This window comes from Eulemur rufifrons, chromosome 29 (assembly GCF_041146395.1).
Source record: "Eulemur rufifrons isolate Redbay chromosome 29, OSU_ERuf_1, whole genome shotgun sequence".
Taxonomy (NCBI): Eukaryota; Metazoa; Chordata; class Mammalia; order Primates; family Lemuridae; genus Eulemur; species Eulemur rufifrons.
Genome location: NC_091011.1, coordinates 8,714,497 through 8,728,755, shown reverse-complemented (window position 1 = coordinate 8,728,755; position 14,259 = coordinate 8,714,497). Strand labels below are relative to the sequence as shown.

The 14,259-nt window shown below is 41.2% G+C and overlaps 1 protein-coding gene across 1 annotated transcript in view; it reads right to left on the bottom strand.

Moving 5' to 3' along the window:
• Positions 1 to 1,562: 1,562 nt before the first annotated feature.
• Positions 1,563 to 14,259, bottom strand: part of PKD1L1 (polycystin 1 like 1, transient receptor potential channel interacting) — a 133,938-nt gene continuing 121,241 nt past the window's right edge. Inside the window, exons 53-54 of the mRNA XM_069461631.1 lie at positions 13,965 to 14,135; positions 1,563 to 1,664 (exon numbers count right to left, since the gene is read on the bottom strand). Of these exons, the coding sequence (XP_069317732.1) occupies positions 1,563 to 1,664; positions 13,965 to 14,135 (273 nt within the window). The remainder of the gene's footprint in view (positions 1,665 to 13,964; positions 14,136 to 14,259) is intronic.

Sequence of the window (14,259 nt, the reverse complement as noted above, 5' to 3'; positions counted from 1 at the left end):
TAGCCGTCATTTATAGACTGCGTTGCTCATCAACTGCAGAATACACATTCTTTTAGGGAGCAAATGAAAAATTTACCAAGTTAGATCATATTTTGGACCATTGAAACAAGTCTCAATAACTTTCAAAGGATTCAAGCCATTTGAAGTGTGTTTCAGAATAAAATTAGAAATCACTTACCTAAGGACATCTGGAAAATCTCCAAATACATACAAACTAAATAACAGTTCTGAATAACTCACGAATCAAAGAAGGAATCAAAAGGGAAATTAAACTGAATCAGAAGAGAAATTTTGAATGAAATGAAAATGAAAATATGCCCTATCAAAATCTGTGGGATGCTGCTAACACAGTACTTTAAATTTCTAGCGCTGAATGCTTATATTAGAAATGCAGAAAGGTCCCAAATGACCTCAGCTTTTATATGAAGAACTATAAACAGAACAAATTGAACCTAATGTAAGTAGAAGAGAGCAAGTAATAAAGATCAAAGCAGAAATCAGTGCAATATATAACGGAAAAAACAATAGAGAAAATGGATGAAATCAAAAGCTAATTCCTTGAGAAAGCCAATAAAATTGATAAGCCTCTAGCCAGGATGATCAGGACAAAAAAAAGAAAAAAAGGAAAAGAAAAGAAAGACACAAATCACCACTATCAGGAATGAGAAAGGTAATATCATTACATATTCTACAGATATTAAAAGGATAAAAAGGAAATATTATTAAAAACTTCATGCCTATATATTTTGCAACTGAGATGAAATGGAAAAATTCCTTAAAGACACATTACAAAAGCTTTCTCAAGAAGAAATAGATAACAAATTGAATTCATAGCTTTTAAAACTTTCTGACAAAGAAAACCTCAGTCCTAGATGGCTTCACTGGTGAATTCCATTAATGTTAAACATTTAAAAAAGAAATAGTACCAATTCTCATTGGACAAACTCATCCAGAAAACTGAAGCAGAGAGAATATTTCCAATTTTTTTCTAGGAGGACAGCATTACCCTGATACCAAGATCAGATAAAGACATTATAAGGAAAAAAAACACAAAAAAACAACAAACAGTATCCCTGATAGTCACTGGTGTCCCCTCTCTTGGATGAATTCTCCCCCAGAGGTGTCTAGCTCCAACTCTGGGCCAGCCTATTGTGCCCCGGCAGCTGACTGAACTGGCTTCCTCTTGGAGCCTGTCCACATCTGTTTGTCCCTTTGCTTTGAGTTCACTGTGGGATCACTGAGGAAACGTTTCTTCATGCCCCGGTGCTGAGAATGTGGTAGGTTTGGTAAATATTCTTGGATTCAGGGTTGAAACTGGGAGGCAGAGTGAACATAAGTGCTGGCAGGAGCAGATTCAACCTGGAATGATGTGATGAATGGAACACACAAAGTGTAACATGAATAAAAATGATCAAGAACGGTGCTGATGACTGGAAAATGCGGAGCACTGTTACGGAGAGGAGGTTAGAGAAGCAGACATTGCTAAGTAGTGGCAGTGGGGGAGGTGTGACCTCCAACGCGCCTATTTATCATGACACTTAAATTCTGACTGTCCCAAATGATTAGTCTAAATCAATCATGATAAGCTCATTACGCCAGCGGTCCCCAAGCTTTTTGGCACCAGGGCCTGGTTTCATGGAAGACAGTTTTTTCACATACTGGGGCTGGGGGTTGGGAGAGGAGAGGTGGAGCTCTGCGGCCTGGTCCCTAACAGGCCATGGACCAGTCCTGGTGCACAGCCCAGGGCTTGGGGACCGCAGCATTACAGCATGATCAATTGAGGAATGAGTGTGAAAGGAACTCTTCTTGGGGTCTTACTGAAGAAGTCTCCTCATATCTAATGATAAGACCTAACAGTGTCCGCCATCCTGAGTCCAAGCCAGCACATAGCAGGACACAGAGATGGCTTCTGTCCTACCCTGGACTTCTGGTTTTGTGAGATAATATAGTCCCTTATAATTTCAGTCAGTTTGGGTTATGTTTTACATTATTTTTTTGTCAAAACCATTGTAAAGGCTATTAGTAATAATTTGGGGCTGCATTAATGTAAGCACAGTTTCTAAGGCAAGTGTGGAGTGTGAGAGATCATGTATTAGTCAGGCAAAGATTGTGCTGCTGCTGTAACAAACAGCCCCGACACCCCGAGAGCAAAATAGAAGTGCATTTCTCAGGTAATCTCAGCGAAGTCATTGCATTTCCAGCTCAGAAGGGCAGCTCTGCCACCTTCAACCCAAGGCTTCTAAACTTGCTCCGGGCATCACTTACACCAGGGAAGACAAAAGAGCATGAAGAAGTAAGTGCCTGCCTGATGTCTCCAGGAACAGCTCAGAGGCAGGACTTGCTGATTTCTGCAGAGGCCGTGGGGAAAACTCAGTCAAGGGTGCACGCAAATAGCCTGTGGGCTGCAGCCGTGGCCTGGCCACAGCTCCGGCAGTGAGGGGAGGCAGAGACGCCGGCTGCTGAGCCACAGCCTCCAGCACGACCATATTCTTCCCAGTCATCTCACTCCTGGACTATTGCTTTTCATTCTGGGGAGACACAAAAAGCACTAACAGGGCCAGAGGAGAGTCACCAGGAGTCAACCAGCAGATGAGACAACGCAAGGCCACATCCCATGGGTACAGAGGGGGGGAGTTGTAAGGGTGCTCAGGCCAGGGAAGGCAGGCACCTGGTGGAGGCAGGAGGAAATATTCTCACATGGCGAAGCGGTTAAATGAAGTAATTTTGACTCCAGGGCAAAGACCTTCTGTTTGGTGCAATCTACGGAGCAGGTTATGGTTCCACATCAGGAGGGAACAAAAGAATTACAACAGGTGAAGTTACCCAAGATTAGAATAAAGAACACTAATGAGACCCGTGGAGGAGATATTAATAAATAGGCCTGGTGGCTTATTATCAAAAACGTATTAAAGTCTACAGTTTGGTGAGGATAAAGAAAATATTTTCTCTTACAAACAATAAAGCAACTTCTGTTCTCTGATGTGCTGAAAAGGTCTTTGATCTAAGCCTTACCAACTTCCAACGTGTTCAAGCCTAGAACAGAGACTAGGGCGGTTGCAACGCGACTACGTATCACTTATACACAGGAGATTTACGAGTTCTTGTACGAAATCCTTAGTCTTGCAGGAAGGTGATTTTCAGGCCTGGCCTTCACCCTACGAACGTCTTCTCTGACCCAGCACAGCGAGCAGCGCAGGCCTGGACACGGCCTCCTGCTGACCTCAGAGGCGACTCTCACCTTGAACCAACCACTTTGAACGCAAGGCAGGACTTTTTATTTTGAAAGTGTTTTGCTCACAGAACAGACACTGGTGACCATATCGTTTAAGAAAAGGATGTTGAGAGAACGAGTTGTTACATCAGTAACTAAATTAGGACATTGTATCCTGTGGAGAGAATCTGAAACCTCTGAAAATATATTTTTTCCCTAGTCTTCACTCAAGTAACTTACCTGCTCTAAAGAATACCACAAATACGCCAGTGTCCTCTGCCCAGCACCACAAACATTTGCACTTATTTTTAAAGGCAAAGGCAGCGGGTATGGATCCAGAAGTGGAAGAAATTAGACACTGCTGACAGATGTTTTCCCGCAGGTCAGACGGCTACGTGTTCAATCAAGCAGGCCCCTCACCTGCGGCCAGAGATCAAGTTTTCAAGCTGGCGCCTGTGGACAGCTTGATTCTCTGCAGTCACTGGCAGACTCAGTTTCCTTTGTCAACTTGCGTCTGGGACATGATGCTGTTCAAAATACTGGTGAGACTTTCGTGGCTAAGATGCGCTGAAATGTGCTGTTTTCTCAGGAGCAAATCGTCAGCTCGCTCAACTACCACATCCGTAAAACTGGCTCATAATTCAGGCCGAGCTCCCGTGTCGCTGTGTCTTGGCCAGATCCTCTGATCATTCTTCCACCCACATTTTCCGCTGCTGTTCTCTATGGAGATATTTGGTTGATAAAAACATACTACTCTGATCCCAAATAACCCAGGATGTTTCAGCTTCCAAGAATGACTCTACCCTGACAGAGTCTAAGATGACACAGCCTCTTCCCTCTAGCAGTAAGTGGGAACAGATGGTGTGGGGCCCACGGCCGCAGCCAGAGTCTCTGGGTAGAAAGCAGAGTAATTGAGGACGTCCATCTACTGCGGGAGCTCAGATGCCTTCATGCTGTGCAAAGTTCACCCATAAAAGCTACCTGGGGACAAGGAAGAACATGGGCTGGGCTGGAGAAACGAGGTGTGCAGGAACAGCTCTTCTTGAATTGCACGTTTCTGATTAGGGCCATTCTCTTCTCTGTCAGAAAAATCATTAATGTATCTATTAGTTTTCAAGTTAATACAATTTCAATTTATTTTAATTTTGTATGCTATAATAACCTTAAATTATTTTTAATTAGATTTTTTGCTTTGAGATAATTGTAGATGCACATGCAGTTGCAAGAAATAATATAGAAAAATCCTATATACCTTTTACTAAGTTTTCTTCAATGGTCACATCTTGGAAAACTACAGGACGATATGCCAGGCAGGATACTGACATCAACACAATTAATTCCATCACCACGATCCCTCTCGAGGTCCTTTTATACACACGCCTCCCTCCCCCCCAACCCCTCCCCATCCCTGACCCTGGACAACCACGAACTGCTCTCCACTTCTGTAATTTTGTCACTTTAAGAATGTTGTATAAATTGAATCATATAGTATGTAACCTTCTGAGAGTGGCGGTTTGCACTCAGTGTAGTTCCCTGGAGATTCACCCAGGTTGTACCTACAGCCTGTTCCTCTTCATTGCTGAGTACTAGTCCACGGCATTAAGGGACCACGGTTTGTTTAGCCATTCAGACAATGAATGCTACCTGGGGGGGTTCCAGTTCAGAGGTGCTGCAGATAAAGCTGCTATGGACAGCCATGCACAGGTTTTTGTGTAAATGTGTGTCTTCATTTCTCTGGAATCAATGATCCAGGTAGTTTCCGGATAGTAAGTATTGTGTTTCATTTTACAAGAAACTGCCAAACTCATTTCCAGAATGGCTGTACCATTTTGCGTTCCCACCAGTGATATGTGAGTGACGCAGTCTCTCTATCCTCGCCAGCATTTAGTTGTCACTATTTTTTATTTTAGTCTCTCCAAGGTATGTAGTGATATATCACCGTGGTCTTAATTTGCATTTCCCTAATAGCTAGTGATGCTCACATCTTTTCTTGTGTTTATTTGCCATTTGTACATCCTCTTCAGTGAAATGTCTATTCATTTTTTGGTTCCATTTTCTAACTAGATTATTTGTATTTTTACTGGTGAGTTCTGAGGGTTCTTTTATATTCTAGATACTAGTCCTTTATTGAATATGTGCTTTGCAAATATTTCCTGCCAATCTGTAGATTGTCCTTTTATCCTTCTAACAAGGTCATTGGCAGAGCAAAAGTTTTTAAGTTTCTAATTTATTTTTTCTTTTTTTGGATTGTTCTGATTTTCTTCTCCGTTCGGCCCCCCAAATATTATAGCTTTATGTTTTGCATTTAAGGCCATGATCCATTCTGAGTTATGTTTGTATAAGGTCTGAGGTGTCGGTCAAAGTTCATTGTTTGTTTTTTTCTTTTGCTTCTGGATGTCCAATTGCTCTAGCAACATTGTTAAAAATACCATCCTTCCTTCCTTGAATTGCTTTAGCACCTTTGTCAAAATGAGCTGGGCGTATCTGTGTGAGTCTTTTCTGGGATCTGTTCTGTTCCAGGCATCTGTGCGTCCTCCCCGCTTCCAGGACCAGCTGGTCTTGACTGCTGTGGCTGAACAGCGCAGCCACCTTCTGCTTAAGGCGCCCAGTTCCCCCTCTCCCCTCTGACTCACCATCCGGGAAACCAGCTGCCTGGGAGGGTTATACGTTACATTACCCAGTTTGTGACAAAAGATGTGCACCTTCTGCAGGGTGCAGGGTGTTGATAGGTCCTTCAAAGGTCAGTGCACATTCCTGAACTTTTATAATCAAGTTTCCTTGCTCCTGCCTGGCAATGGGACCAGAATGATGGTCCAAAAAAACACAGTAACTCACAAAGGTAGGATTGCATGAAGAGGCCCCAGCAAGCACAAATCCTTGGGAAATTACTCAACTCAGGACAACTGCAGAGAAAGCTTTTCCAAGGTCTCTACTTTTTTGAAGGCAAGGGCCAGTATTTCAGTAATATTTAACCAGTTCCTTTATAGAGGAAGTTTATAATGGCAAGAAAAGCCAAGAAAGTCAGCATGGAATAAGATTCCTTCTCACAGTCCCAGAGATTTGCACAACTATGTTCTACATTTAGTTGAATTCTGAAGATCAAAATAAATCCCTATGCTGGTGCAGTGAATGATGACATTTTTGGATGTGTCACACCCGTGTATGCTAACAGTAACTTGGACTCTTTCTGTTCCACTCGAGAAAAATCTAGTGCAATGCTGGTTGAGTGACCTTGGCCTTGTCATAGGGAAACCTTTGAATCTGCTCGAACTCTCCTCTCCTTGGTCCTACTTAAAACTAATTAATTGCCAAGCCTTGCAACTTTATGTTAAGTAATAAACTATTCAATACATACCTGCTAGTGCAATACCAATGGGGGAAGTGCTGCATTAGAATTTACCCAAGATAGTCACTTCCAAACTGCTAGGAGAGTGGAATAAATCTTTCACTACAGGTGCTGTGCTGGCGGCATGGATGAGGCATGTCCTAGAGGACTCTCTGTGATTTTATCCCATGCGAATGAGTCACTTACCCAAGGAGGAGGTAACAGGAGCTCCTGACCTCAGAGGCTCTCCTGTGTCCCTGTGTTCGCCAACGTAGGAAGGCACCAGGAAGACACACTGATAACCATGTGGTAGTTTATGGAAGATCCAAGTGCAGTTCTGTTTGAACTTGTTATTTAAAATGGCCTCCAAAAATTCACCTTTGGTTATTATTTTATCTTTTCCAGCGTGAAAGAACTCAAGATGATCCACTTGTTTTATAATTTTTATGATAATCAACATGTACTAATGTACAAACATCATCCCTATAAAGGCATCCATAAATTAAGATCTACACAGAGTGAAACAAATTGCAAATTTTTCTGAGTATTTTGTTTTACTTCTGTCAGATTAGTGGAATTAAGTTTCTTGAAAAATTTGAAATTAATGAAAAACTGTAACATTTGTCTTCAAATATTGACATCTGCTTAACTGTGTTTGTTATGGGTTGATTTGTCCCCTCCCCAATGGCTAGTGAAGTGCTAATCCCCAGCACCAGTGAGTGGGACCTTATTTTGAAGATGACCAAGTTAAGATAAGGTCATTAAGGTGGGTCTGGTCCAGTATGACTGTGTCCTGATAAAAGGAGAAGCTCGGAGAACAGATCCTTCCACTGCATGTGGCCCTGTGACACCTTGACCTGGGACTTCTGGCCTCCAGACTGCGAAAGAATAAATTTGTATTTGTGGTACTTTGTTACAGTAGCCCTAGCATACATTTACTAATACAGCATTTTACCTATTACCTTGGAAAATAATTGTAGTTTGTGAGACTCCAAACTGAAATAGGAACTTCTTCAGAAAGAAGCCAGCTGATAGTGTGTTTTAGTCCTCGAGAATTCAATTTCACTTTCTTGACCCCACTAGACGACAGTTCGGGTTGAGTAAATGAATTACGGGCTCACAGTCACACAGAAGCCCTGGTTTATATCCTTAGAGCCTCCAGTGCCGCTCCAGCACACATCTAAATGAAAAGGGATTAACAATGATATTTCAGCTTTATTGGAGCTCCGACTGCCAGGAGAGAATGAATCACCAGCCACAAAAACATTCCTTCTTGTGGAGTCATCACCGGCAGTCTTAGTACAATCCGTGAAAGCAGAGAAAATTCATTTCAGAAGGCTGTCTGCTTCCACTTTTCTGTCTGGGTTTTCCGTTATTTTCACTTCTAATACATTAAGTATTTGTAAATCATATCTAAACAGTTCTTTTACTTTAATTAGCTTTTCTTGTGATGTCCATCAGGGGAAAAATTCCAAGATATTCTTAGAAACACAGAAAAGCTTAGAAAGAAACAACAAACACCATTAAAATGAATCATATCTTACAACTGTGACTCTATTATTTTGTCATCTCTTTACTTGAGTAATAGCTTCTTAAAAGCTTTTCATTTGGACATAATTTCAGACTTACCAAAAAAAAAGTTACAAGAACAATTCAGAAGCACTCAGACCCCTTTACGCAGAGCCACTTATTGACGTCTGGCCCTGTTGGCAGTCTCATCTGCCCCCTTGCTGTCCATATACGTTGCCCATTGCTTCTTTTTGCTCAATAATCAATTTACTAGACACTTAACCAAGCACTGGGCTCTGCGGAAAGCACAGTGGCACAGGGAAGTAATGAGCCCCAACTCAGCTAGCGAGGGCAGAACCAGGATGCGAGATCAGGTTTGAAAGATCACTTTTAGTCAGATCCAGGAATACCCTGGCCCTTTACATACTGACTAACTCTTGTGAATAATGGGCTGCATTCTCCCTGAGCATACTTCATGTTAATTTAATGTTTGCATCATGAATGGCCCGTCTCAACTTCAGGTGAAGAAACACAGCATACAGAGATCTAGGTAGGCACAAACAGTTGCCCAGAGTTTTGCCCATAATTTTGAGATTTGCATTTTCCAAGTTCTAGGAATATTGTGTCTTCTTGGTGGACATAGTTTACTTTCAAGTCAATGGTGTTTATTGTTGAATCTCAAGACCCTAGAATTGTGCCCCGCACAAAAACACTTGATGGATGAATGAATCTTAAAACTCGGGTTTTAATAATCTGTATGAAACCCAGGGAGAGCACTTACACTATGCAGACGCTAACTCATTCACCTCTCACAGTGGCCTTTGAGGGAGGTGCCACTAGTGTCCTCCCTTTACAGAGCAGGACACAAAGGTGTGAAACAGTTAAGTTAATTGCCACAGTCACCCAGAGGTCAAACCTCCATCACACTCCCAAGCTGATCAACCCGCAGACTCGTCTGACCTCCATGTGTATCAGGAGTAGGTATTTTCTATATGTTCAGGCTGAGTTGGTATTTTCTTAAAAAACAAACCCTTCCCAGCCCATTTTCTCCTCAAGTATTCAAGCTTAGTATGTTCAGATATCCTGCACCATCAGTTAGAAGTGAGTCACTGAAGATTCAGTGAGTTCACAAGATCGGGCTATAATTATAAAAACCACTCCATAAGAGGAGGAGGCTCCGTAAATTTCTTTGGCAGTCAGGTTTCTGTGACCAGGGCTAAGTATTCTAAATCTTCTTCTATTCCACAAACTGGCAAAGTTAAGGGAAGAAGCTGAGAGAAGAGTCACCTTCTGGACTGCTTCCTGCTCCCAAGTAACACTGACCCGCAAGGTCCCCAAGGCTGGCCGTGCTGTAAACAGGGCCTGACGTCTGTGCAGCAGCCTTCTCTGCAAACCCACATCGAGGGTGTTGGGGATCCCAAATGCGGAGGTGAGCGCAGATTTTCCACCCTTAGACAAAACTCAACTGTCCCCACTAGCAGGTGGGTGCTAAGGAATTATACTTTAAAGAAACAGGTGGTGGGCGGCGGCAGAAATCGCTTGGGCAGATTCTGTACCTTGAAGTCAGGCCCTCCCTTCCCGATGTTCCTGCCTCACTCAACTGTTTTCACGAAAGCAAACCAAGAGGAAGATACGTGGGGTAAAAACCTTCCTGGAACCCCTCAGTTGCATCCCCGCGCTGGGGCAGCCAGCGCCTGCAGTGAGTCAGCGCTGGGCCCGGGGAAGGAGCCACCAGGGAACAAAGTCCTTTTGCCCAGGGAGCCGTGGCCCCTGGCTGGGCGCTGGTCTCCCCGCCCAGGTCTGCCGGGCTGTGGGGCAGAAGCCGCTGGCAAATGCTAAGCGAGCAGAGCTGGCAGGGAGGGGAGGGCAGGGGCTGGCAGCCCACAGCATTTTGTTGCCATGAGTCATTTAAAAACTACAAAGAACACTATGATTTGTAGGTGGTTATTGATAGCTCCAGGCATCCAATCCTTCTAGTTTATAAAGATACAAATCTTAATTATTAATGGTTAAGATGAAAAAACAACTGCCCTGAAGTTAGGAAATTCAAACAGATTGTTTCCTCAGCTCCCAGCACACAAAAGAGGGTCTGTTCTAGAAAGTCCAGCCTGCGTGGCCTGTTCCAATTCCAATTACATTCCTCGTTCCTCCCAGCAGAGCCCAGCTAGACTGCTGTTGCAGAAACTCGAGTTCTGCGGGCAGAGACCCACCTGGGAGTCAGGGGAGAGAGGCCTTCCCCCTGCAGCACTGACTTTTGTGAAACGCACTTTCGATAAATGCCTCATAAAGTGATAGTCCAGAAAGATTGGTGTTTTCCCGGGAATCAAACTAAAATGGGTGACTGCATTGCTGCTGAAAACTGCCCACCTCCTACCCAAGAACGGCAGGTTGTAAGTGCAAAGACACAACTCCATGCCTTCACGGTCGTTTGAGTTACGTTATTTTCTGAGCCTTAGGAAATTAGTAGAGGTTACTATAGATTGTGAGCATGTAAGGACTCACAATAGATGTGTTGTATATATAAAAGACTACTCAACCATATTACAATGTAAAGTTCCCACTAGCTATATGAGTTATAAAATATATAACTTTGCTTACAGCAATGAGATGAGATCTATCCCTTAAAAATAAATGCTCTTGTAGGACCTTTGAATCCACAGTCTTTTTCTGACTTTAACCTCACTAGAAAGCCTCTGGTGTTGTACCATTAGGCTTAGTTACTGGCTTTTAGCTTGAGATATATTCTTATTTTTTTAAAAAAATATCAATTTCATTTTTATTAAAAGTATGTTTTAAAAATTAGGAATGGATGTTGATTTTAACAAATGCAACCTTGGAGAAAATCAAATGACAGTTTGCCTTTTTTTGGTGAAGGTTATTAATATATTTTTAATATTAAAATGTTTGTATTTCTGATTTAGTATTCATGATCACAGGATATTATTCTTTTAATCTGCTGCTAAATCCTACTTGCGAATGTTTTATTTAGATTTTTTGGTATCAAAATCAATAAGACTGGCATATATTGGATTTTTAAAAATAAATCTGGGGCCGGGTGCGGTGGCTCATGCCTGTAATCCTAGCACTCTGGGAGGCCGGGGCGGGTGGATCGCTCGAGGTTAGGAGTTCGAGACCAGCCTGAGCAAGAGCGAGACCCCATCTCTACTAAAAATAGAAAGAAATGATTTGAACAGCTAAAAAAATATATATATATATAAAAATTAGTCAGGCATGGTGGCTCATGCCTGTAGTCCCAGCTACTCAGGAGGCTGGGGCAGAAGGATTGCTTGAGCCCAGGAGTTTGAGGCTGCTGTGAGCTAGGCTGACCCCACGGCACTCTAGCCCGGGCAACAGAGTGAGACTCTGTCTCAAAAAAAGTAAAAAATAATAAATAAATAAATAAATAAATAAATAAATCTGGGATATTTTTCCCAGTTTTTATATCAATAAATTCTTTGTTTCATAAAAATGTATTTGGAAGCGTTTCTTCTATCTCTGCTGTGAAACAGTTTGAAGAACATCCTGGAGATATATGTTTCTTAATCGTTTGGTGTGTCTTACCTGTGAAACCATCTGGGCTGATGCTTTTGGAGGGACAGATCTTCAAATACCGTTTCAGATTTCTATCCCCGCTCAAGTCAGTTGGGACATAATGAGTATTGATAATTTGTTCTCTATTTCCAGAGTTTTTTATAATTCATTTAACTTCCTTAAAGTTACTTTCCCTTTCCCATTTTTATTTTGTAAATTTATTACAGTCACTTTTTTCATCATATTTAGCTATATATTAGCTAATAATTTATCAATTTAATTGTTTGTTAAAAGAATCATCTCTTGAACAACTTCATTTTGCTGCTGATTTCATTATATTATTAGGCTTTCATCCTTACAACTTCCTTCCTTCCTTCTGCTTTGCTGTGTGTGTGTGTCTGTGGGTATGTGTGTGTGTGTGTCTGTGTGTGTGTGTCTGTGTGTGTGTCTGTGTGTGTGTGTGTCTGTGCGTATGTGTGAACTGTTCCAGTCTGAGTCAAATACATGGCTTACTTTTATTTTTTGTTGCTCCACATGATAGATTTTCTTCTAAGCACTAATTAGCAGTGTATATTGTCCTTTGTTTTAATTCTATTGTCCAGAAAACCCAATATTAACCTTATGGTATAAATATTATGAATAAAATTATCTTGTAAAATTTTTTATTAAATTTTTTCATTATTTTCATGTTACAAATGTAGTAAAAGCTACCCTTTCTTCCTGTCTATAAATTTTGTCTTCTAATTTTTTTTTATAAAATTGGTCATTATATTTTCTATTCTATAAAAATTATGCTTTTCCTATCATTTGCCCAACTTTCTCTATGGATATACACATTTAAATACTTTTATATGATTAAAATAATAATAAATAATTTTTAAATAATTTAAATAATTTAAAATCACTTGGAGGTAACTTGATTTTGGGGGGTAAGGAGATATCTGGATTTCAGTAGGATTAACTTTTTTTTAAATCCATTGATGTTACTAGATATGTTTTAGTTTTAATAGATCTGAATCTATTTCTCCTGGAGGACACAGTTCTTTTTTAAGTATATAGGTCTATATCCTTTTTTGAGGAACATTTTTTAAAATTAAATCTTTAAATATTTATTTCCGTGCAAATTTTCTGGGCTTTTCTTGGGGGGAGACACTACTTATACGTACTTTTCCTTATCTTGTGCATATTCTTCCTTGTCTGATTTCCATGTGTATTATTTTTCCTAAAATCAATTTTAACTGTTTTTTCCCTGAGTTTTCTCAAACCTGTTATCCATATATTTCATTCCCTTTTCTGTGAATACATTATTCTTTTTTTTTTTTTCTTTGTCTGTATTTCTGGCATCTTTTTTTCTTTTTCATTTCTTTCTTCAATTCTGTCAATTCATTGTTTGTCTTTTTATTTCATCTTGGCTTTGAACTGTCATTTCAAAGAGGCCTTTTTTCCCACTAATTTGTGTTTTGTGTGGAGAGTTTCTTGGTTATAATTTTTGCCTGTCTGTGGCAATTGTTTTCAAAGATATGATCTTCAGCTTCTTCTTTTTCGGTCATTTTTACTTTTTAGAGCTTTTTCCTGCAGCAGATTTGCATTGCATTGCGATAACAATTTCTTTTTGTTGTTACCAGTGTTCTCTCCACGTGCAAGGGCATCTCTGCGAGGGGGAGTGCTTCCCCAGGTAGTTGCTATTAGGCCAGGAGGGGCCGGGACAGAGCTTGTAGCAGGTACCTCGTGTTCTCCTGTCCCTTCAGGGAGCACTTCACTGCCATGCAGACGTGTGGACGTGATTGCTCTGGGCAAGCAGAATCTCTCTCTGGATCCCAGGGAAGTTACCACTGGAATGTACTCACTTTCCCTTTTTACTGTGTACCTAGCATGTGGTGTGTGTATTTGTGTTGATTTTTCTTTAGTTGGCAAGAGGTGTGACTCTAGTTCTGTGAGCCCCCAGTGATTCCTCCTCTCGGTGCCCATATTAACAAACAGCTTCCTGCATGTTTAGCCTATGTCCTGTGCCCCCAGGACTCTGTGGCATCAGGGTTCAGGGAGATTCCTTTAACTATTTTTTGTTCTATAATCTTTTCTTCCAAACCAGGGATCTGTGGTTGGCCCCTTCAGATAGGCCGTCTAATTTAGAGAATTCCGTGTGCTCTTAGGAGTGGCAGCATCCTTTCTCCTTTTGGTCTGATCTGCACTGTACTTGGCATCTATTCTTGGGATTACTGGTCATGTTCTGGGCCACAGATATTTCTTAGTTTCTAGGAGGATGGAGATAGGTACATCTGTATGCAAATGGGGCTCATGAATTGGAACAACTGCTATTTCAAACTTCCGTTAAAACTCTAAAAATTTACTATAAAGAAAACTGACATAAATAATTTTGCATAGTCTTACCTCAGTAGCGTGATAACTAGAAATGCCCACCAAGGGACTCTCTTCTGCCCTTGCCTCCCTTATACTGTTGGATGGTTTTTCCAGAAGAGGGAGTTGTAGGCTGTCGGACAAACAATTAATCTTCATCAGAAGTTCATCTAACAGATTTTCACATTCATCCAGGTAGTAATTCTGAAAGGAAGAAAATTTGCTTTCAAGATCCTAAATTTCCTTCTTTCCTCATTATCTGAGCACTTAGGCATACCAACTCTAGATGGCATTGCGCTACGTTCGAAAACATACTGGACCCTGGAGT